Source organism: Euprymna scolopes, chromosome 40 (assembly GCF_053919585.1).
Source record: "Euprymna scolopes isolate OS-2025 chromosome 40, ASM5391958v1, whole genome shotgun sequence".
NCBI lineage: Eukaryota > Metazoa > Mollusca > Cephalopoda > Sepiida > Sepiolidae > Euprymna > Euprymna scolopes.
In genome coordinates, this window is record NC_136521.1 from 3,438,291 (window position 1) to 3,465,054 (window position 26,764).

The 26,764-nt window shown below is 35.6% G+C and overlaps 1 protein-coding gene across 1 annotated transcript; it reads left to right on the forward strand.

The window, feature by feature from the left end:
- The first annotated feature begins 13,757 nt into the window (after positions 1-13,757).
- Positions 13,758-26,514, forward strand: LOC145265291 (S-crystallin SL20-1-like). The gene is made up of 6 exons (XM_080121069.1): positions 13,758-13,890; positions 17,903-17,998; positions 19,610-19,725; positions 23,981-24,034; positions 24,190-24,297; positions 26,350-26,514. Exons 1-6 carry the CDS (start codon positions 13,758-13,760, stop codon positions 26,512-26,514), a joined length of 672 nt encoding a protein of 223 aa, XP_079977195.1.
- Positions 26,515-26,764: the final 250 nt, after the last annotated feature.

Consider the following 26,764-nt stretch of genomic DNA (forward strand, 5'->3'; position numbering starts at 1 on the left):
AGTATTAAAAATTAGTTCAATCGATGGTCATAAGTTATACTTCATATCTGCTAATGTTGAATTGTAAATTAATTAGTTACATATGCTTTCATTTTTATTTATTTATATATTTATTCATATTATTATCAATATCAGCACCATCAATTATTATTTATATTGAAATTAATATTTTCATTTTTACATTTTACAAAGTTTACTCAATTCTACATATGACAATCTAGTTTTAATTCCATGAACAAAGCTTCTTTCTTAGAACTGCACGCCTGTGAAACTCTGTTCCGTCTACCTGCTTCCCACCTGACTACAACTTGGATGTCTTCAAGTCCAACGTTAACAAATTCCTAATGAACCGCTCCCTTAAGTAAACACTTCATCAGATCTCCACACTAACAAATGTACTTGCAATAACCCTTATCCCTGAGTGGCTTCCGGGCCTTGATAAGTGGTGATCACTGTGTAAAAAAAAATGAAAAAAATAAACATTTTTCGAACTTGTTCCTTATTTAAGTATAATTTTTGTTTATCATTGTGTATATCCTGATTCTCTAAGTATGTTTCAGAGTTTCTTACTCTGATAACATGCTATATTAATTATAATTAAATAAATAAATTCTAATTTTAATTCAACTTAATAAGATTTATAAATATTGTTTGGACCTCCAAATTATAGACCATACCCAACTCAGATTTTCCTTATACGTTAAACCCTCGCTCCTATGTACTTTAATTATTTTTTTATATTTTATTTATATTTATTTATTTTATTAAATTTAACTAATAATTCCGAAATGAATTAATAAACGTTTAGTTAATGAATATATATATATATATTAAAAAATATATACTTTATCTTAATAGATGTTCAATATATATATATATATCTTATTATAACTATAACCTTGATTTTTACATTGATTCTAACAAGTAAACCATTTGTCTCATACCTTTGAAACCACTTATCAATCAATTAATAATAACTTGTTGCATCATATACATTTTATTTTTAGATCCATATTTGGAGTCTGATTACTATAAATACATTTTGAATATTATGATTATTACCATTTAGCTTTTCTAATCAAGAAATTACTTTACTTAACAAACTAAACTTTAGGATTTTTTTTACACGGTGGTCACCACTTATCAAGGCCTGGAAGCCACTCAGGGATAAGGGTTATTGCAAGTACATCCATGTTGTAGTCAGGTGGGAAGCAGGCAGACGGAACAGAGTTCCACAGGCGTGCAGTTCTAAAAAAGAAGCTTTGTTCATGGAAACTACGTTTTTATTTAGGCACAGATAAAGATTGGGGAAATTTTTTCACAGTGGATTCAGCTAGACGGGTGTTTTTCGTGAAAAATTGGCGAGTGGGGGGGTAGAGATTGGAGTTCAGACGAGCACCTGCCATGGAAATAACGATAAAACAAGGATAGGCTCGCAACGTCTCTTCTGTGGGAGAGGTTGCAGGGTAGAGAAAAGGGCGTCCCCCAATAAGCCACGAAGTCTATTTTGTACTCTGTCAAGGCAGGATACGTTGTTTTTAGCAGCTCCTGCCCAGATATGGCAGCAGTATTCCATCCTTGGACGTACTTGGCTTTTATATAGATAGAGCATTGCATCAGTAGTGAGATATCTTCTGGAGCGTTAGAAGGATCCCACCATCTTTCCAGCGACCTTGGCAACAGACTTGATGTACGTGTTCTATTTCAGATCAGGAGTAAAGGACAAACCCAGAAGCTTGTCAAAACATGGGGCTTCTCCTAGACGAGAGCCATCCATTTCAATTGATTGCAGATGGGGATCAGAGCGTTGATGATGTAAAGATAGGAGTTTTGGTTTTAGATGCATTAAAGGAAACCAGCCATTACTATTAAACTAAGTAATAATATCAAGAGCCATTTCTATTCCCTATACTAATTTAATATTTAATTCTTCCTCCACTCCTAATTGTATAATATAGATGTACGCTTGTTTTATCACTCCACAGTAAAACAATATATTATGTGTAAGATATTAACATACTTACCTTCATTGTTCATATTAAACGTTATCATTATCTAAATTATAGGTTATAAAGTTTTATTTATTCTGTTTATTTTCATTAGTAAATTATATATAATTATATATATATATATATGTGTGTGTGTGTGTGTTTGTGTGTTTGTGTGTGTGTGTGTGTGTGTGTGTGTGTGTGTGTGTGTGTGTGTGTGTGTGTAAAAGAGATTTAGAAGGCTGCCACAATGCGATGCGAGGAATGAATTATAGTCGCTGTTGGTAAGAGGAGACGAGAAAAAGTGGCGATTTACAAATCAATAAGTACATAAATATATATTTTTTTTTCTTTTATATATATATTTATTCAGTTGTCTTGCTTGTAAGCCTATGCGACGTATTCCATTATTAATTTCGGAAAAATTTTCCCTTTTCAAATGGTGTGCGTAACAGGTCGATTCAAAGCATGCTGGATGAAGGACCTATCCCGCACAATGCTTCAAGCAAACTACATATCAACCATATATATATATATATATATATATATATATATAAATATATTCCTAATCTATTTTCCGAATCTTGTTTCATTGTAGTCCATTAGTTACTAATTACATCTAATTAAACCACTTATAAATTACTTTTATAGAATCTAATACTATTTATATTATATTCTAACATGATAATTTGAAATCATACTAAATAGTACAGCCTAAACATTCATATCCTTTCCTTTTTATTTACTGTTTAAATTATCTTTAAAATCATTGTTATATTTAATTTATATTTAATTGTTTACGAAACCTTTATTATTACTTTAAATTTATTATTTTCATTTTTATTCTCAACTTAATTTATTTATATTTTAGTCTCAATAAATCAAAATTAACTTTACTTGCTAAGTACGTTAATTCAATTACAACTTAATAATTTTGCTAGTCAGGTTTTAGTCACGATAATGCATATTTTGATTTATGTAAACAGTTTAGAATTACTTCCTGGTTTTCTTTAGATATTAAATATATATGTATATATATATATATATGTGTGTGTGTGTGTGTGTGTGTGTGTGTGTTTGTGTGTGTGTGTACATTTTACTTGCAGACATTTTGACACATATAAACAAGGGAATAAACTATTTTTAAGGCTTTTTCTTGTGTTTATATTTTCCAGGGTCTGGATTTGTTATTAATACAAATATACTGATCCAGTTTAATGTTATTTAAATTATTACTCTTTTCATATATATGTGCGAATAAGCTTTTTTCATCCTTTATTCAACGTTCTGAAAAGAGGACAATTGTTTTAAAACGAATGTAATTTAAAAGATTAGATAGAGCAGAAAACGCTATTTAAAATCATATAAAGTAAATTCCACAATACCTTTTTCAACTTAATATATATATATTAAAACGAAAACGTATTTGAAAATACATCAGTTGAAATTAAACTGAACAATTTCACAAGAACTTTCTTCTCAAATTAATACAAATTAGACAGATTTAACAAGGAATCCTCGAGTACAATGAAAATTTATTTAAAATATACATCATTTGTAAATTCAAATTCAAAATTCCGCAATAGCATTTAACACTTTATATATATATATATATATATATATATATATATATATATATATATACATATATATATATATATATATCGATGCCTCCGTTTAGTCTCGAAAGACAAGGAATACCCCTATAGGAGTAGGTGCGCGTGTAATTGTTAGGCTAGGGTTGAGCAATCACAAACCACACCTCTCCTGGATCGGCACTGCTTAAGTTCAGTGGCAGAAATCCAGGATGACTGAAAACAATGCCGATATAAGCAGAGAGCACATATAGTACCTGGAAGTCCCAAATGGTCATCCATTTTGTACTGACCAGGTTCGGTGATCCAACGGGAACCGGTGTGCCAACGTGATTATGCCGTGTGTTTGTGTGTGTGTCTATCTGTATATATATATGATGATTGCAACGTCTTGTCAGACGAGTGCCACTCCCTAAGATATTTAAAATCCATGAGCCCAAATGTCTGAGGGAGTATCTATACAAATATGATGTTACAGAGTCTTAGCTTTGTACGACAGCTAAGTCTCTCTCTCGGTTCAAAATGTTGACATCCAGCAACAAGCAAGAGCAAGATAGCCAGCAACAAATTAAACTGCAGACCAGCTTAATGCGGGTACAGGTCTTCCGCTTTATGGTTTTTTTTAAATCAGAGATTTGCTTCTCCTAGATAGGTTGCCTTCACCACGGCTTACGGGAGCCCTCTCTACCCCAATACACACACACAAATATGCACGGTGCTAGTTGGCCGTTGACCCAGAAAAAGAGTTCATTCGCCCTTTGAAAGGTCTTGTTTTTGATCCTTCAGGGAGACTAGCCGCCCTCCTCACCAAACAAGTCTGGTGGTGAACCAGTTTAGTCGCCGGTGACCCGACCATGAGGCAGGTAGTACTGGGTTACATGGTACCAGTAGCATATGACATGACCTGATATATATATATATTATATATATATATATATATATATATATATATATATATAATATATTTGTAGTCATCGACATACAGTCCTGTTTCCGAATGTCTATTTAAATAAACATCCGTCCGCTACTTGTAAAGTGCTCAAACGATTGTTTGTAAACAAACCGCGAGCTTCGCATTTTTCATATATATATATATATATTATTTAATGCGGACCATTATCATTCTTAGCTGTTTTACGACGTTTCAGCCAACTGTTCCTCTGAACTTCGTCAGGTTGTAACCGAACGTGATAGGAACTCTGAATCTCCTGACTGCATCCACTGCTATTACTTCCTTCCGTAGTTATCTTAATAATGAATTCCAATTAAATACATATCAATTATATACATATATATATATATATATATATATATATATATATATATAAATTAGACAGATTTAAAAGTATTTATAAAAACATAAAATAACGATCGACCTTGTTGTCAAAATTAACATGGAATCCTTGAGTACATCCAGTTGAAAATTTTTAAGAAAGTAAGTATGTTTGGTCTAATTGTATCGGTGCATGAGCCTACGAAGGGTGCTCTCGTGTCTTCAATGGAGCAAAACTATTATTTTTATTATATTTTCTTTTGTTTTGTTCCGACACGATTTTAATGATTTACGCTCTGGAGTTGAGTTCTAATTTTGCACAAGTGGTAGTCTTTTAAACAATCAACGATTCAAAGCTAAAACCAAGGTTCGACCGAGGATCACTCCTGATATATTCGCAGATGAAGCTGGCTCGTTGCAACATCTCTGGAAGAAGCTCAGGAACCGATGAATTAGCATAAATAAAAAAACATTTTCAAAGAGGGGAGATTTAGAATAGTTGACAGAAATCCCTCCTAATGTTAAGAATGCTTTTTTAATTAATACGTATGTAGACATATGATGCGCTTTCTCAACTATTCTCTCTTACACTGCTTTCTTATGTTTCATACGAATTCTTTTTTTGGACGCCAGCACGCCAGAAAGACCGGACGCCAGTACCCCAGATTTCAATTTGCCATTTTGGTTCACCAAAAAGTACGCCAGTGCACCAAATTCCATTCCGTCATAAAAACAAATTTCTACAAGAAAAAACAACTTATTTTTGCATTTTTATCTCCCAATACACGATAAATACAATACGATAAATGTAATACACGATAAATACAATACGATAAATGTATACACAATAATACACGATAAATACAATACGATAAATGTATATATAAAAAGCCCCGTTTATTCTATTAAAATAATCCAACAACGGAGCTGAAGTTGATGTTTTGCTTCTAAAACAAAATTAACTTTTTTTCATAAATCGCTTTGTGGCGTACGGGGAAAATATTTTTCCTAAAGAATAAATTCAATAAAGTTTATTTTTACAAGAATCTTTATACATTTATCTGCAAATAATCATAAAAGTATATGTGAAAACCCAGATTTATTATTTTGAAAAATTCAACTTATGCAACGAAGCCTAAGTTGATGTTTTCGATTCTAAAATAAACTAATTTTTTGATAACTCTCTGTATGGTGTTGAAGAAATGCGAATTCAATCAAATGAGAAAAGGTTCGAATCAGGCAGCGAATTAGCAACGATGACCGATGAATATATGATAGCCCGAAAGAGAAATAAAAGCAAACCAAATGAAATGCCTATGAAGAGAGATGACTGGAATAATGGCTGATGGACGCTATTACAGAAGGCAAATCCAGTTACGTTCTATAAGTGCGGGAAGGCGAGCCATATAGCAATACAATGCCGACTAACCCGAGGAATAAAACAGGCACGACGCTGCAAGGAGTAATATCGTCACAAGGGAAGGAGTAATTATGAACGGAACGGGAATCGAGATACCAGTGAAAATACTGAGAGATAAAGAGTCATTAATTCTGAGAAAGAAGGTGCCAATAAGTTGAATAATGCGGGAAGGCGAACCGTGTAGCAATACAATGCCGACTAACCCGAGGGTCCGATTGGAATAAAACAGGCACGACGCTGCAAGGAGTAATATCGTCAACACAGGATAGCAAAATTTATAAAGCTTTCACAAGGGAAGGGGTAATTATGAACGGAACGGGAAGCGAGATACCAGTGAAAATACTGAGAGATGCAGGGGCCGCTCAGTCATTAATTCTGAGAAAGAAGGCACCGAGAAGTCGAATAATGGGGCACATATCGATCGAGGGAGTAGGATGAGGAGTAATGATAAAGGTAGACCTGTAAGCGGGCAGGGTAAGAAAGAGAATAGAAGTCGGAATCGTGGAAAAACTTCCCATAAATGGTTATAGATTTTCCTCCTATGGAAACGAAGTCGATATTGAACTGACCGACATAGATGCAATTCAGTGTAAAGAAAAAACTTGGAAGTGTGCAGCAGAAGCTATACTCGGTTATTGAGAAGGAAACTCTGGCGATTATATTGGCCGTGGAAATTTTCGAAATATATATTACGTCAGGGACGGCTCCTGCGGATATATATAGCGATTATAAGCCATTAGCATTTTTGAACAGAAGGGGGAATAAAATCGCTGGTTGCAAAATTGGTTTCTTATGCTGCAAAGGTTGTGCCTTACAAATGAAACATATGGTGGCAGATACGCTTTTTCGATGTAAGATGACAAACGTGCAAGAATAGAAAATTCTCGCTTTAGTAACAGAGCGGAAGCGATTAAAAACAATCTAGGGTCTGGATTTAAAAAAAAAAGTAAGATAATTATTTTCTCTTGAAAGTGACGATCCAAGATCGTTATCACCCAAAATGGGTACACAGCAGAACATTCTAATGAAGGAGGGCCAGAGATTAATAAGCGCAAAAGATAAAAGCAACCATTATTTTGGGCATTAGTCAGTCAGTCACCTAGTTGCTGGTAAGATTCCGTCCCGCCTACACCTGTTGATTGGTTTGGGACTCTGTTATCAACAAGCAAGTGTTAACGTAGACATTAGAAGAAAATAAATTACGAAATTCTTTGGATGGATGGGCTTTAGTGTGTTCGTACATACATTGCATGAACCATCTTGAAAAAGACAGTCACCTTCTTCATGCTTTTCTAGGGTTTGTCATTGGAAGTTGAATTGTCATATATATATATATATATATATATATATATATATATATATATATATATATAACTACTTAATTTACTCACATAAAATTAATACACGAAAGTATAGATTTATGCGTAAACTTTAAGTATTTACTTCAAAAGTGCTCAATACGTAGGTAGAGCTAGTTAGCAATTTATAAAATATATATGGCGATTAAGCTACACTGAATATTCGGCGTTTCATCCACTCTAGGACTCCTCAGGCTTAGGCGCATAAGCCTGAGCAGTCCTAGAGTGGATGAAACGTCGAATATTCAGTGTAGCTTAATCGCCATATATATTTTATAAATTACTATATATATATATATATATATATATATATATATATATATATATATATATATATATATATTACGAGTTTCAAAAAGAATAGGATTATGTTAACGTTTCTTTTTCAACCAAAGGTGTCGTCTTTACTTTCTCTAGTAAGATATTGTTATGCAAACTCTATTTTAAATGCACCGATAATTGACCTATTCTACAAGTATTTTAATGGTGAATGATCTGACGATCTACAAGCACTCATCGACGTAAATACCCCTGAGAAAACCGACAAACAGCTAAATCCCACACCTACACTGTAGAGAACCATAGGTGTAAGAAAACCTTCTACTCCAATAGATTCTTCTCCAGAACTGATAGACTTTGGGACTCCCTTCCGAGATTCTGCTTTCCCAACTATACTGACATGCAGAAATTCAAGTTTAATGTGAACAAATATCTTGCTGGTCATCTCCCTTTATAATATTCCTGCAACTTATGTCCCCGATAGTAGTCCCCTACTTCAAAGTGGCAGTGTACTTTGTTGTGGTTGATAATAAAAAAGACTATATGTTGAATCCTTCTTCCTATAATGTGTGACACAATCATGTTGACACACCGGTTCTCACTAGATCACTGAAGTTAAGCAACGTTGAGTCTGGCCAGTACCAGATAGGTGACCATTTGGGAAGGCTAGGCGCTGTATGTATCTACTGGGAAGGTTGGACCTGGGGCAGCACGCTCACCTCGCTTCAAAAGCATCTACAAAGTTGTGGATTGCAGATGTCCCTCCAGCGGCTCAATCTATGGTTGATTGTTCCTGTGATAAAAATTTAAAAAAATACAACGACAACAGTAAATAGTAATCAACTCGGACACAACGTTTGTATATTTGTGACCTTTTGATGATCCCCTAATGAGGATTCTCTTGTCAGATACGCGACAATCCTTGGTCACGGACCCCAATGTGACCAGGGGAATAAGTCGATCTGACCGGAATCACTTCACCTTCGGGTTGATAGGCCGCTGCCTCGTCGATCTGTTACACTGGAAATGAATCGATTTCATGCACATAAAAGAAAAACAGACTCCAATATATCTATTCTACTGGTTAATTCAAGATATATGTACAAAAATATAAACTTATATCCAATTTTTAATTACATTTTTACCCCAAACAAGGCACATTGCCACTTTGATATAGGGGGCTACTATTAGGGGCATAAGCTACAGGGGTACTATGTGGGGAGTTTGGAAGCAAGACGTCGGTTCACGTTACACTTGAACTTCTGCAATTAAGTACAGTTGAGGAAGCAGGAACACGGAAGGGAATTCCAAAGTCTAGCGGTTCTGGGAAAGAAACTACTGGAGTAGAAGGCTATCTTACATTTAGGGATCTCAACCGTGAAGGGGTGGGATTTTGTTGCTTGTCGGGTTTGTCGGGGGTATTTACGTCGAGGGGGTACAAGTGCTTGCAGTTCATCGAAACATTCACCGTTAAAGTACTTGTAGAACAGGCAGAGAGATGCTACATTTCGTCGATGGGACAGAGGCTGAAGGTTGGATGACAGTTCAGGACCTATCAGGTTGGCGACTCTCTTTTGAACCTTGTCTAGGAGTGAGAGACTAGAAGCAGATGCACCAGCCCAAATGTGACAACAATACTCCATACATGGGCGAATGGTGGCCTTATAGAGGTACAGGATACTTTCGGGCGTTAGTAGCTTTCTAGCACGGTAGAGAGAACCTACTTTTTTCGCAGCGGTCCTGGCAATATTCTCAATATAATTGTTCCAACTCATGTTTCCTGTGAACGTAAGGCCGAGGAGTTTGAAAGATGTGCTTTCAGATAAAGAGAGTCGTTGCCATTGCTATTGGTGATAGAGAAGGTTTCTTGTAATTATTGAAGGAAACAAGTTTAGTCTTGGCAGCATTGAATGTGACCATCCATTTTTGTCCCAATTCCACTACAGATTGGAGGTCTTCCTCTAGTGTTTCTGCCATTTCTTTAGATATGTGTTCATTTGTTTTCATGTCGTGTCTGTTATAAAGCGTGGTGTCATCAGCATATATACCCATCTCACAGACAATTTTGTCAGGGAGGTCATTTATGAATATCAGGAATAATAGAGGCACTCCCGCATTTATATCATATTGTTTAGATGTACGACTATCGAGGACAACCTGGATTTTTCTCTTTTCTAAGAAGGATTTAATTATGTTAAGTATTCTTCCAGTGATACCGTATGATCTGATTTTCCTGAGAAGACCTTTATGCCATACCCTGTCAAAAGCCTTAGATATATGTAGAGCTACCGCTCTACCATCCCCTGCTTTGTCAAGTGAATGGTGTATATACGCTCGGAGATTACAGTTACGATGTCTGCTCTGGAACGGGCTTGCCTAAATTCATATTGTTGGTCGGTAAGAAGTTTAGCATCTGTAAGGTGATGGACTAGAGCTTGGTTAATTATGGTCTCAAATATTTTTGCCAAACGTTGGAAGAGACTAATGGGGCGGTAATTTACTGGGTCAGTTCTTTCGCCAGAATTCTTGAAAACTTATACCACAGAAGCAGTTTTCCAGCAGGCAGAATGCAAGATTCATTAAGACATTTGTTATAATGTTTGGAGAGGATTGGAGCTACTTCGGCTAAGCACTTTTTAATAGCACGGCCGGGATGAGATCAGGTCCACATGCTTTTGAATGTCAATATTTTTTATGATAGCAGGCACCTGAGAAGGGGTGATTTTCATATCGTCTAGTGTGGCATCTGTCCGCAAAGAAAAGTCCGGGAAATGGTGGTTAGCAGGGTCCAGTGTGGAGTTGGAGGCAAACCGACTGGCAAGCATGTTAGCTTTCTCGGTTACTGAGCAAACAACCTCATGATTGTTGGATAGTGGGGGAATTGTTGACTGACCATTATTTATTGTAAATTTTCCAGAAGTCACGGGTTCCTAATTTTTGTGCTCTATGCGTTTTTGATGGTTTCAGTAAATTCTCTCTCAGCTGTCGCTATTTCTTTCTTACAGTTACTTCTGGCTGCTATATACTTCAGTCTGTTTGAACTGGATGTATGTCGGTTATACACTGTACGCATGCTGCCTTTGCGCGATGGCAGCTGCAGATGTAGAAGTAAATCACTGGGGAGAGTGGGGCTTGCTATAAAATTTACTCGTGGGAACATGTGTTTCAATTGCTGTTTTGAACCATTCAGTGGTCTCATTTGCACACTGTTCAGCAGGAAGTGAAAAGGTTTTTGGCCATGGGGCGTCTCTGATGGGATCTCTGATGGCTTCACAGTCAGCCTTTTTATAATATCTTATAGTTTTGACCAATGGCGCATCCGTTTTGACTCTAGAGTTTAGGGCGATTTCAACTATTATCACTACATGATCAGCATTTCCAAATGGGCTGTGGGCGTTCGTAACACAATTATCAAGAACAGTGGCCAGAAACATATCTAAAAGTGATGCGTGTTGTTCTTGCTGGTCAGGGAAACAGGTTGGAAACGTAACCACCTGTGATAGGAAATTGTTCGGATGTTGATATTGACAAACCTCTAGTGAGTCTCAATTAGATTTAATTACTCTCAGTTTTGCGGGGGTAACGGTTCGGGTAGAGAGGAGTGACTTTCAAATCCCAGCTCCAACTTCCGATTTGGGCGCGGGGGGTCGCTTATGTAGTTAGATAATAGGGTAGGTCGGGCTACCGCCTGGACCAATCGTTACTAATTACGTTACCTCAGGGAAATCCCTTATTCTCCATGTGAGTGCTTGCGGTCTTCAGCTTTCTCAGGTCCCAAAAGGTCAAACTCATAACCTCGATTTCCGTTACCTATTCGCAAAGTGACATAAGTTGCCAGTTTTTCACTAACAATAAAATTTATCTTCTTTCAGTAGGGTTGGATGCCGTTGCTCGGGCATACAACATTACTTAGTAAATAAAACAAGCATATCTGCCCGGTATTCTCCAGTGTTTCGGGAGTTTCAGCCTCCCCCCCAATGAGGATCCCTACCACTCCCGGAGACGGTCAGGTCATATAATAAAATAATATTTTTTATTTAACCAAAGTAGATTCATGTAACGTATATATAGAGAGAGATGTGGTATATTGATTACGTTTTTTGTTACTTGTGACCCCCTGTGATCATATAATTTAATTCAATTAAAAGCATTTTGGATATTTTAAGCAAGATAGTTCATAGAGTAAATGTGGTATTGTGGTGATTTCTGATGTGAAAATGATCGATAAATTGTGAAAGAATTGAAAGAAAATGCTTATCGGAACGAATCGAAATGTGTCACATTGAAGAGATAGATAGGATGATTGTACAAGTAACCGCTGGATTAGAATCAGTGGAATAGCTGCGAAAATACAACGACTAACGATAATAAAAACGGCTGAAATATTAAGGAACACCTTGAATGCGGAGAATAATACAAGAATACAATATAATGAAGAAGCGTTACAAGGGAATGAAGACCACTGAAGCTGCATATCTACAAGCTCTACACCCCCAAGACGCATAACCGCCCCCCCCCCAAGAGAAAAGTGATACCAAAGAGCCTAGAAGGATCAAGGAGGATGGAAAGACACAGTAGAGAGCGTTGACCAGACCTCCGCTCGAAAAGCGCGAAGAGAACTGGAACCTTGGGAAGGCTTAGTGCCACTCAAATTTCAGTATAGACAAATGGACACTTCTAGGCATAAATTAATGGTAAGAGGCTGTTGCGATGACACAAATTTATTTGCAAATGCTATCGAAGGAGGTGGAGAGAGGTGGACGTCTGAGGAGACTTGTTGTCACTCAGCTTCCAGAAAGCACCGCAAGTTTCCAATCACATCGTTTGTTGACTTGTTTGAAGGCTCTATGTGAGCCAATAATAATAATGATATTATTATTATTAATGATAAAGATAATAATAATTGTAATGATAATAATGATGATGATAATAATAATGATGATGATAATAATAATAACAATAATAATAAAGATAATAATGGTTGTAATAAGTAATAGTTATGATGATAATAATGACTATAGTAATAATAAATAGGCTAAATCTTCAAGCTTATATATCCATTAAAATGAAAAAAATTGTATATAGGGTATTCAGACATGTGAAAAACTTTTCAATCGGTTTTCATCCAGATAAAAAAGGGCTGCTATGAGGGTCAAATTTAAAAATTGATACTTCGGGATCATTGAGTTTTTATTTAGTTTCCAACTGTTTCACGGATGCGCATGCGCGAATCGTTTATATGACAGTTTCCTTATGTTAAGAATAAGTTTGGTTGAAAAGAATTTTTAAAGCTGGCCTAATGGTTATCCTACTTGACTTACTGTATTTAGGTTTTGGTTTCGAGCTAAGTTCGAGTAATTTTTTTTTTTTTTACTTACAAAAAAAAACAATAGTCGCTTGCACACGTCTCATTTTTTTTTTTTTCGTTTACTTCATTTTTTAAAGCAATTAAACGTTGCGTTTAATAACAGGCAACACCGGATACGGCTGCTAGTTTTGTATAAAAATCGAAATAATTATTTAAAAATGAACTTGTATAATTTAAATGAAAAACAATTGTTGAATATTGTGAAGAATATGACGCAAACAGCAATTATTCTGAATATTGTTTTACTCTTTTAAAAAGTGCAACCGAAATTAAGTTCCGCCAGCTGAAGAACATTGAATAAACCTTCTTGGACAGGTTCCCGTTAACCTATTCATTCGTGCTAAAGACTCGATTATCACGAGAGTATAAATACGCGGCTGATTTCTCTCTTCTTCGTTAGACGAGACTTTTCGTCAAACGCACCACAGCAGCTCGTTCTCCGTTTTGGTTATTAAGAATCAGAAAAATACTCCACCATGCCTAACTACACCCTCCATTACTTCAATGGCCGCGGACGCGCCGAGATTCTTCGTATGATGTTCCATATGGCCGGCGTCAAATACATGGACAAGAGATACGAATTCTCTGACTGGGATCGTTGCAGAAATGGTAATTCTAAAAAAATATTTTCTTTTATTTGGAAGTAACCATTTATCAAGGCTTGCAGGCCACTCTACGTAAGGGTTAAGTGTTACATTAGCGGTGCGACAATATGATCGGTTATGGTAGAACCTGGGTAGGACTAGATTATTTAGAAAGAAAGGGTTCAGTAGAAATTTATTCACATTATATTTGAAAATGACATGGTTATAAACGGGAGGCAGATACACGGTATTGAGTTCCACAGACGGACAGTTCGAGAAAAGAAACTCCATTTATGGAATCTCCGTTTAATTTTAGGCACAGATAGAGTGTGATCGAAGTTGTTGACGATTGTAGTAGTTAGGCGAGTATTTGTTGTAAACGTCTTACAGGGACAAGTCATAGATTGGAGCTGAGTCGAGCACTTACTGTAAATGAAATGATAGGGGGAGAAGGAAGGGAAAAGGTGCTTTCACAGACTGTTCTCAATCATGTCAAGGCAGAAAAGGGTATTCTTAGGAGCACCAGCCCAGATGTGGCAAAAGACTCTATTTTAGGGCGTATTGGACTCTTGTACAGGTAAAGGCTGTTATAAAATATGTATTACGTATATCAAATCGCCGTTGCCCGAGATGCGGTGAATTTTTTTCTCTTTTTTTTTTTAAATGGTGGTCGCCACTTATCAAGGCCCGGAGGCCACTCGAGGATGAGTGTTATTGCGTATACATTAATCAATGTGATAGTATCGTCGTAATCTTTAGTATAGGAGATTTGATAAAGTGTCTTACTTAAGGGGGCGATTCGTCAGGAATTTGTTTATGTTTGACTTGAAGAAATCCAAGCTGTAGTCAGGTGGGAAGCAGGCAGACGGAAGAGAGTTTCACAGGCGTGCACTTCTAAGAAAGAAGCTTTGCTCATGGAATCTACGTTTGGATTCAGGCACAGATAAAGAGTGGGGAAAATGATTGACAGTGGTTTCAGCTAGACAGGTGTTTATCGTGAAAGATTGGCGAGTGGGGACCAGAGATTGGAGCTCAGACGAGCACTTGCCATGGAAGTAACGATAAAACAAAGACGGGCTCGCAGCGCCTCTTCTGTGGGAGAGAGGCTGCAGGGAAGAGAAAAGGGCATGCCCCACTAAGCCACGAAGTCTATTTTGTACTCTGTCAAGGAAGGATAGGCTGCTTTCAGCAGCTCCTGCCCAGATGTGGCAGTAATACTCCATCCTTGGACTTACTTGGCTTTTATATAGATAGAGATTTTTTTTCTTTTTCGTTTTTATGATTAATGTACAAAACTGGTTCAGACGAACGTATTATTTTTCAGTGCTAAATTAAAGTTTAATATAATAGGTTGGTGCAAAAATAATGTTTAACGTTAACAAGCGACATTATTTTTGACCAACCCAATACAAGCAGGGATACACAACGTTGCCAGGGATTGAATGATGATCATCGAATATTTCACACTCCCATATTTTTTGGTCATCGAAATCAGTGAAATCGCCCATTTTCTAATAAAATCGATTGAATGCTTTAGTTGAGGACCCATCGTGGTTCTCCGGGAGACCCATCGTGACCATCAGTGACTTTGATTAAAATACATTGTAGTCTACATTGCACTGTAAACAAGTTACTGTTGATTTTATAAAATTATATTTTTATATAAAATGGCTTGAATTCAAGTTAATGATCGTGACCATCAGTGACTTTGATTAAAATACATTGTAGTCTACATTGCACTGTAAACAAGTTACTGTTGATTTTATAAAATTATATTTTTATATGCAATGGCTTGAATTCAAGTTAAAAATGAATAATTCAAGTATCATGCTTCAATTGTGCTCTAAACAGAAACATTCATTTCGAACCCGCCCCATCTTATCAAAAAATCTACTGGTGATTTTATATGTCTGGTCTTACTGCTTGTGCGCTAATAATGGCTTCAATGTAATTATAAAATGAAAAGGTAAAACGTCACTGATCAATCGTTCTTTAAACAGAAACATTCATTTCAAATGCATCCCTGTCATATCATAAACCTGCTGTTGATTTATTCTTAACTTTCGGTTTCTGTGGTAATGAAACCTCTCAAATGCACTTATGATGTTAGGTTTTGAAAGTTGGTAACTTTGGTCAAAATCGCCTGTTTCTACTTTCATCGGATTATTTCGATTATTGATTATCGATACTTATTAAAGACATGCAAAACCTATCTAAGAAAAATGCATGGTGCATAACTTACTTTCAAGCAAAATGTCATAAAACAAAAAATTGGCTGAGCCGTTTCCGAGTACATAGGGAACTTACTCACACACACACACACACACACACACACACACACACACACACAAAGTTCCTCTTATAAAATCGTAGATGGTCTGTTGTGTTAAAACTCTCTTCCCGGGTATTACAACCCTCTTTAAAGGAGCAGAATATCTCTATAGAGTTGTTGTGTTGAGGTTATTCTTCTTGTAACGGTTCAGAATCATCGTTCGTAACATCTAGACGCAACACGTTGTAGATAGAAGTTTGGCAAAAGGGCTTTATTCGTAGTATATCCAATAACGCATTACCTCTGCTTCCGTACTAAACTTCTGATTTTGATACAATTAACGATTCCAATTCTTTATAAATCCCAAAATATTTAACTATAGATTTGTTGTTGTTTTTTTTTTCCTGGTCACCATAAAAACACATGTTAAATGTGCGTAGATTTTCTCAAACGTAAAAGGACACTTGTGTGAGAGGGGGGTGATCTTTATATTTTAGTTTTACTTGCCTGTTGTTTTAAACAATCCATTTCTCGCATCGACATGTCTTTTTAAGATGCACCCTGCACCCACGTGTCGCTCCCTGTTACTGTCCGGCCATTTCTCCAACACGTGCTCCTCTGAAAATCGCTTCCCCGTCCACGTGTTATTTTCGTTCTTCTGTGATATCACTTAGCGCAGCCGGCTTGGTCATTTGAATGAGTTAGCTGTCACACAGCTGCTGCTGCTGCTGCTGCTGCTGCTGCTGCTAACAGCGCTAGTGGCTCTGTTGCATTTCCGACATTTGTGTGATATGTTAGCTGTTGTCATCATCCGATTATCTTCTCATATATTTCTTCTAGCTGTGGGGATAGGGTAGTATCTGTTCTGTTATAATGAGACGATTCTTCTAGGCCCTATCCTCTCCTTTGTTCGATAGTGTGCTATGTCTTTTCTTGTGTTGCGGCCATATTTCCAGCAATTGCCTTCACCTGTAAAGGTAGTATAATATTTGTTATGATTCAATCCTCCTAGGCATTACCTCTTCCTTTGGAATCTGTTGTTATAAGACTATCTTCTCAGACATTTATTATTCCTTTTTACAAGGCAGTCACCACTTATCAAGACCCGAAGGCCACTCGAGGACAAGGGTTTATGAATGTAACGTGATACTGTAGATTGGTTAGAATTTTGATTATTTAAGCGGACGGCTCAACAAGAATTTCTTTAAATTAAACTTGAACGTTACGATATTGTAATCGGCCGGGAAGCGGGCAAGTGGAAGAGTATTTCACGTGCGGCCAATGGTGAGGAACCAGTTTGTGGGCTTTGAGGAGTGTTGAGCCAGCCCTTAATAACAATTGCTTCAGGTCTATTCTAACCCGGAGTGGTAATACGTGTTAGGGTCTAAACTATGGGTTACATAGAAAGGTACTCATGCAGAGAGTGATCCATGCTGAAATAATAACGTTATTATTTAAAAAGCCATTCTTAACATGGGGGAGGGTGTTATGCACCTATTCTGTAATTTAAAATTTACAATTGAATAAAAGAAACCTATCATAAAAGTTTAATTAAACGTGGAAATACGATTTAAAAAATAGTGCGGATCACTCTCTGCATTAGCACCGGAAAAAAATTCTATCAAAGAGATTTTCTCTTCAAAATAACTTGACTCGGAATTAACTAACTTAAAAAGGGTTGATATGCCGTAAAACTAAACTAAATATAGACAGAAAAAAATGAGTAATTAACTTGAATATTTGCTTTTATTTTTTCCTCTTCCAGATTTTCCTTGTAACTATTTACCCTGTATGCAGATGGACAATGGTGACATGATGCCCGAAACCATGGCCATTTGCAGGTACTTGGCCCGCGAATACAGTAAGTAACTTTTATCACTTTACGAAGAAAGTTCAATCACGCTTCTTTTATAAGATATTATTTATTTAGAAAGAAAAATAAAACTTAATAAAATGTTAACAACTGATCTCTATAATGAAAAGAAAGTAGTTTTTATGCAGGAAGTGAAGTAATTATCCGATATAAAGAAGAAAGTTGATTTATTTTTATTACACGAAACAAAAACAATAGCAAAGTTCTATTCTAATGCATTTTGTATTACTTTTTGATACGAGATTTATATATATCTATATATATATATATATATATATATATATATATATATTTGTCTATATATACTTTGTCTTGCTTAGAATAATAAAAATTCTTTGATATGAAACTCAACCACTTCATTTCATTTCAATGTGAGTTTTTTGAAATTCATTGAATTACAATTTAATTTATTTGATCTATCTTGCATATCGAGCAATTCCTGTTTAGATGGGATAACTTATAGAATATTACTGCCAGTAATATTTTTGTAAACCTACAATCTCACGTGTCCATAACAACTGATTGTTAAATAAAAACTATTCTGAAGTATATATATATATATATATATATATGTGTGTGTGTGTGTGTGTGTGTGTGTGTGTGTGTGTGTGTAGGATGAGTTCCGTTTTGTTTGCTGTTATTTGTGTACTTTTACCTAAATTATGTTTTAGTTAGTATTCGAAGAGTTTTGTTTTCCATTAAAAACATCCGTTTCCCGTGACTCACCCTACATATATATATATATAGCAAAAATGGTAATTAGTAAAAACCTGAAGAGATTGCCGAATACTATTGCAGAGCAGAGCAAATATGCGTTATATATATATATATATATATATATATATATATATATATATATATATATATATATATATATCGGACTACTGTTCTCATCTTGATTTTCACAACGTTTCGGTCGATGTAACCTCCGACCTTCTTCATATGTATCTTTTTGCACTCGGGAATGTTTCTGCCAAACTCGGGAAATTGGACGGAATTATTTATTTACTTCACGGAGGTAGCACGATCTTCTTCCGTCAGCCATGACTGTATAGAGGTCCTGATTAATTCGGAATTGTATTTTTCGGTCGCCCACACTGAGGATTGAACCTTCAACCTTCAGGAGAATATCACTTTTTGCAATGGATTTTTCCAATTGATTGAGATTGTCGGACTGACTTCCTCATCTTGGTTGTTATTGTCACAACGTTTCGGCCGTTTTGCCCTCCGGCCTTCGTCAGGTGAACGGTTTGTTAGGAGTCTCGAACCCAACCCTTTATTATTATTACGGGGGTACCGTGTTCGGACTCCAGTTAGGCTTTGGGACATAGTCGCTGATTCTCTGTTTTTCAATGTTACTTTTTCACTGCCTTCGTTCAAAAGAATACAGACAATTACTACTGATTTTTCCAAGTACTCTAACCACTGCGCCACGAGATACACCTGAAGAAGGTCGAACGTTACATCGACCGAGACGTTATGAAAATCACACTCAAGATGAGAACAGCAGTCCGACGAATCCAAATAATACGAATAACCAATCCTCATCTCAAAAATTAAGAAATATTATATTACTTTTCTTTGTACCTATATCACCAGATTTCTATCCCAAAAGCCCAATGGACATGTTCAGGTGTGACTACATTGCTGATTGCTTCTATGAAATCATGCACGATTACATGAGGTACTACCACTGGAAGAACGGACGCTTCAGGGTGAGTTTTTTATACGTTTAACTATAGTTAATATTATTAATATTATTAATGATTCTTGTTGAGTACTCATATCGTATCATAATCTAAGTCACATGGACGGGCTGACTAAAACTTGTTGTCTTCAAGTCCAACATAAACAAATTCTTGATGAACCGCCCTTTTAAGTAATCCAGTTTACCAAATTCCCATTACTAACGATTACAATATTATCTCATTGATTTCTGCACGCTCTATAACCCTTATCCTCGAGTGACCTCCAGGCCTTGATAAGTGGTGATTCTTATGTAAAAAAAAACACATACACACACACACTATGCTTCTGTTAAATTGATGTTTTATTACCTTGAAGATAGATTAGCAGTTCGGTTTAAAATAGTATTTATATTAGCAACCGTACTCCTCTCTTCGCATGTCGCTGTAATAATTCATTAATAATAAGACGAAAAAATGCTAAAAACAGCTCATTTATGTTTGTACTAGCGGATGGGGCGCCCGGCGTTGCCCGGGCGTAAAATACGCTTAAATAGATTTTACTTTGTTCAGATTTCGTGTATATTATTATAGAGTCGTGATTGCAAAAGTTTTTAAAAATGTATTTGGGTTCCATCAGCTAGAATCGAAACCGAAACTGTAGCATTCCAAGCTGGTGATGTTACCACTGTACCAACATTATATGTAAATTAACTGATTAAAAATTAAAAATAAAATTAAGATGAATGTACAAAATGTTTAAGGATTTTTTTTCAATTTTGACACATTGTTGACTCTTTAAAAACTATTTTAACCAACTGAAGATCCATAGAAGAAATATAATAATGTGAGGCCTATAGATGAGATAATTGCCTGTTATTATGGTTGACGATGCCATCCTCTGTTTGTTATGTAAGAGATTGAAGAATACTACCGCATGGCCTCCTGTGCCAAGTAATGAAGACACGAAAAATGCCGATATGCAATAAAAACCAAAATCAATTTATTTGCAGCAAACACAAGAGTAAGAGTTGTTGTTTTTTGTTTTGTATTGTTTTTTACACAGTGGTCACCACTTATCAAGGCCCGAAGACCACTCAGGGATAAGGGTTATTGCAAGTACATTACGTTAGTGTGGAGATTTGATGAAGTGTTTACTTAAGGGGGCGGTTCATTAGGAATTTGATAACGTTGGACTTGAACACATCCAAGTTGTAGTCCGGTGGGAAGCAGGCAGACGGAACAGAGTTCCACAGGCGTGCAGTTCTAAGAAAGAAGCTTTGTTCATGGAATCCGCGTTTTGATTTAGGCACAGATATAGAGTGGGGGAAATGTTTCACAGTGGATTCAGCTAGACGGGTGTTTTTCGTGAAATATTGGCGAGGGGGGATCAGAGATTGGAGTTCAGACGAGCACCTGCCATGGAAATAACGATAAAACAAGGATAGGCTCGCAACGTCGCTTCTGTGGGAGAGAGGTTGCAGGGTAGAGAAAAGGGCATCCCCCACTAAGCCACGAAGTCTATTTTGTACTCTGTCAAGGCAGGATAGGCTGTTTTTAGCGGCTCCTGCCCAGATATGGCAGCAGTATTCCATCATTGTTACATGAGAGATTATGAGTAACGTTACTTGCGTTGAAGTATTTGATGAGGGGTCGACGGCATAGTCAGGGGTGAGGGACTGGCGTTCGCCAGACCGGAGAACATTATCGTCACATCTTGATTCTTTGATATCCAACGAAAAAAAGAGAGTGAAAGATTCAAACCGGAAGTGAAGGTGGCTGTATCGCCTCATTGTGGCAAAGAATTATATTGCCAGAGTTAAAGGGCGATAACCGTGTTTCCCTTAAAATCATCTGTTTGTGTCTGTGTGTCTGCGTGTGGAGAAGTCGATTCCCATAGGCCCCTAGCGCCGCACTGCGACTTCTAGTTTCGGAGGAGATAGTTTGAAAATATGGAGACAGACAGACATATTGTCTTTTATATATAAGATTACTTACGGAACTGTAGATGTCTATATTCCTAATTTCTTCTGCTTACATTTCACAATAATATTAAGATAAATCCTGTTAAAAAAGATAATAGTTTAAAAAGATTTAATATATATATATATATATATATATTTACATGGGGGTCACCACTTATCAAGGCCCGAAGGCCACTCAGGGATAAGGGTTATTGCGTGTACAGTAATCAATGAGATTGTATTCTAGTAATCATTAGTATTGGGGGTTTGGATAGAGTGACTTACTTAAGGGGGCGGTTTGTCAGGAGTTTGTTTATGTTGGACTTGAAGACGTCCAAGTTGTAGTCAGGTGGAAAACAGGCAAGCGGCAGAGAGTTCCACTGGCGTGCAGTTCTAAGAAAGAAGCTTTGTTCATGGAATCTACGTTTGGATTTAGGCACAGATAGAGAGTTGGGAAAATTATTGACAGTAGTTTCAGCCAGACGGGTGTTTCTCGTGAAAGATTGGCAAGGGGGGGAGGGATTGGAGCTCAGACGAGCACCTGCCATGGAAATAACAATAAAACAAAGACAGGCTCGCAACGTCTCTTCTGTGGGAGAGAGGTTGCAGGGAAGAGAAAAGGGCATCCCCCACTAAACCACGAAGTCTATTTTGTACTCTGTCAAGGCAGATAGGCTGTTTTTAGCAGTATATACCACTTACCAAATGTACTGCTGTAATATTGTATTTGTTGATCCTGTACGACATCCGTTAGAAGAAATCGCCTCTTAAATTCTAGTCCCTCAACATTTCACAGTGACAAGTGAAGATCGAACAAAGAAAAGTTACGGAAAAATGAGAGGATCTGCTTAATTCGCTTAAAACTCTTTTATAAAACACCGTAATTAATAACTAGCTAACATACCGACCTCCAGTTGGGAAAACATGAACAGGAAGGGAATTCCAGAGTCTAGCAGTTCTGGGGAAAAAACCTATTAGAGTAGAAGGCCTTCTTACTGTCTAAGGGTGAGAAAGTATCGAAGAAGAAATCTTTGTGATCGATATATGACTGAATTGCATTACGTTATATTTTGTTTTCTGAAATTAATTGCGTGTTCAAATTAATTGCTTATCGCAAATTCAAGCACAATTAAACAGCGTGTAGGTTTTTATAACATAGCGCCATTAATAAGTAAACATTTATTAAAAGAACATAATTTAACTGTAGACACATGTTAACCCTCACACCATTCAAACATCCCCTATAATAATTAATACATATAATCTCAATCAATAAATTACATAACACTCATTTTATTTCTGATACAAACATATTTTTGAATTTCAACAGATATATTTCTCGCCGGTAAGAATTTTAACTGCGTTCATCTTTTAAAATTACATTAACGACTATACGACGTCACTAAAATGTCCCTCTCTTTAACAGCGTAAGCCCCCCCTCCTTTTTGAATTTCCCACGTTTTTTTTTTCTGAAATAGAACAGCGTCACACTTTGCACGTGAAACATTTTCAAATATTTTGTACTGGTATTTTTTTTTTTTGTTTCTTAATCCCATTCATCCAGAGGAAGTCTCGAAATAAAGACGAAACGTTGATGAATGCATAATACGATTTGTTCCTTTTTATTTCTCTCTCTCTCTCTCTCTCTCGCTCTCTCTCTCTCTCATATATATATATATGTATGTATATATATATATATATATATATATATATATATATATATATATATATAACTACCACTACAGCGGAATGAATATATATATATATATATATATATATATATATATATATATTATATATATATATATAACTACCACTACAGCGGAAAGAATATATATATATATATATATATATATATACCACTTGTTTTCTGAAATTAATTGCTTGTTCCTATTTACTTGCCTCCCCACGAGGGCAGAGTTAGACACAAGGTCGGTTTTTAATGTGAGCAAAAATCCAGCTCCTCAACACGGGGCACTCTGGATAGGAACAAAAATTTTTAAAAAATTGGCTCAATCTAGAATGATTTCTCCTCCACAGATCGAGTTTAGAAAGGGTGAAGTGGGATATCAGAACAGATATTACACTTTGCTCCAAGCAAGTATTAATCACTTTATGTTAGATATGAATCCATACGACTTTTTCACAATTTTTAGATATCCTTTTATTCAGACAATGAACGTTATAAATTTTGATAATATCTGCTAATATATTATCCTTTTTTTACAATTTCTTAATTTTTCACATGTTCTGCTGGGTAATCATTAAATGATCTTTTAAAGACAGTTTTAAAATGGTTCTATTTCTCCTTTTTCCAACAGTACAACATGAACGATTACGGTTTCGGTGGTGAAGGAAATTGCAAGAACTATGACGTAAGTAACAGTTTATTATTATTATTAGTTCCCCCCCCTTTCTCGCAGCTTTTATAAATGTAAATTAAATTGACGAATTTCCGGAATTAGTTTAATTGTCTAAGGAAGGTTTTGTAAAAACAGGACTTAATTCGTACCTTTTCCAATTTTACCAGAACTACATGTACTGGCGATACATGAACACCTTCAACAGGATCATGCCGTTCATGGAGAGGACACTGTGTATGCGCAATGGTGGAAGCCAATGGTTCATGGGTGACCAGGTTCGTATTGATTAAAGGTTCTATCATAAACGAAAGTAGTTAACACACGTATAACATAAACACACTCATTAACACTCATACACACACATATATAACTATGAATATATGCATATATATGTATATATATAAATGTATTTTTATACATATACACATATATATATATACAAATACATTATATATGTATATATAATATATTTATATATACATATACATATATATATACATATATATATATACAAATACATTATATGTGTGTGTGTATGTGTGTGTGTAAGAACATTTTCATCGATGCCAAAAAGTATCATCATCATGTGTTTGGATCGATATATATATATATATATATATATATATATAGAGAGAGAGAGAGAGAGAGAGAGAGAGAGAGAGAGAGAGAGAGAGAGAGAGAGCGATACATACATACATATATATAGAGAGAGATATATACACACATATATATCTATCTATATATATGCACCTTCTTCTCCTGCTTTTAGCCCTGCACACGTTTCCCGCCCTATTCACACGTGTTTCTGTCATTCAAATTGAAGAAGACCGAACGATCGATCAAAAATATGTGTTTTTGAAAAAAAAACAGTTTTGTTTGTTTCAAAACAGCTTTTTTATTCCGTCAAAAAATAGGAAATAAATACAGAACAGATATAAACAATTATAAAATATACAATTATAAAATAAAGGAAAAATAATATATATATATATATATACATATATTATTTTTCCTTTATTTTATACAAAATTGTATAATTTATTATTATTATTATTATTATTATTATTATTACTGTTATTGCTATTGTTATTATTATTATTATTATTGTTGTTATTGTTGTTATTATTATGAGGACAAGGGGCTTCATTCTTTATAATAATAGTATCGCAGTGAAGATTCACGTGACCTGTTGTGTTAGGGGGGTAGAATATAACAGTTTAAGACCTTATTTTATCTCTTAAGATGTATTATTATTATATATATATATATATATATATATATATATATATATATATCCGGTCTTTCCCCGCATTGTCTTTGGCTTTAAAAAAAAAAAATTCTATATATTTTTTTACCAACAATGCTTCAAGCAAACTACTACATACTCTTATATAAGAGTAGGTAGTAGTTTGCTTGAAGCATTGTTGGTAAAAAAATATATAGAATTTTTTTTTTGAAGCCAAAGACAATGCGGGGAAAGACCGGAGATATATATATATATATATATATATATATATATATATATATATATATATATATATATATATAGTAAGTTATAAAATATACATGGTGATTAAGCTACACGTAATATTCCGCGTTTCATCCACTGTAGGACTCTTCAGGCTATATATATATATATATTTATATATATATATATATATATATGAAGGGTGCCTGCGCGTGAAATTGTTGTAGCAATAGTTGCACAATCTTTTACCACACCTCTCCTGATTCGGCACTGATTTAAATCCAGTTGCAATTATATATAAGTTAAGGGGGACTGGAAACAATGCCGAGATAAGCGGAGAGCATATACAGCAGCTAGATTTCCCAAACGGTTAGCTATCTGATACTGATTAGACTCACTGTTGCTTAGCACACACACACATACACGCACACACGCACACACACACATATATATATGTTGTGGTGGCACACATTCATTTGCATATGTGGATAGTAATTACACATAAATAGGAAGACTCAGTTAGTCTGAGTGTGTGTTCACCAGAAGCCACCGAAGGCCGCCGAGAGCAGATATGTTTCTCCAGCAAAGCCTCTCTTATTTGACGCCATTATGTAAATATCCTGTAAATATACCTTTTCCTAATACACTTCTTATTTGATCTACTTTTGTTTGTTGAGTCGTCATTTGTATTGTTTTCTACGTTACTTGTTTCAACCTGCAAACTTAACAATATATATATATATATATATATATGGAGAGAGAGAAAAAGAGCGAGAGAGATAGAGAAAGAGAGAGAGGCTTTCATTCATTCATGTATCAATGCAACCTAAAAAAATTTATTTTTTTCTTTCTATTCCAGATGATGTGGTGCGACATGATGTTCTATTGTTGCATGGAGAACATGTTCAGGGACTTCCCAAAGATGTTCAGCAGTTACCCTAAGATGATGGGTCTCTACAACCGATTCTCAAGTCACCCTAAGATTTGCAGTTACCTGAAGAGCCGTTGCAACTCCACCTGGTAAACATCCATTAAAGGAAAAGAAAGATTTATTTGTTGGATATGCAAAACGTGTGCTTTTTTAATGAAAATGATCAATATTACCGGCCGGGGTGCAAGTTGCTTCATAACTTCCCAAGAAAGTTAAAGTCAGCCGTGTATTAATAAATAAAGGATAATCTATACAAATTTTTCTTTGTTTACTTTTTTTATCAATGCTGACGTATGTGTTATTGCAACTTCCTTCAAAAATAGCTAATTACATATATAAACTG

What these genes read in the sequence shown, in the direction of transcription:
- LOC145265291 (XM_080121069.1), top strand. Translation starts at nt 13,758, where the DNA reads ATGCCTAACTACACCCTCCATTACTTCAATGGCCGCGGACGCGCCGAG. An exon ending in GTACTTGGCCCGCGAATACA is followed by an intron (nt 17,999 to 19,609) that starts GTAAGTAACTTT and finishes CTATATCACCAG; the next exon opens with ATTTCTATCCCAAAAGCCCA. An exon ending in GAAATTGCAAGAACTATGAC is followed by an intron (nt 24,035 to 24,189) that starts GTAAGTAACAGT and finishes CAATTTTACCAG; the next exon opens with AACTACATGTACTGGCGATA.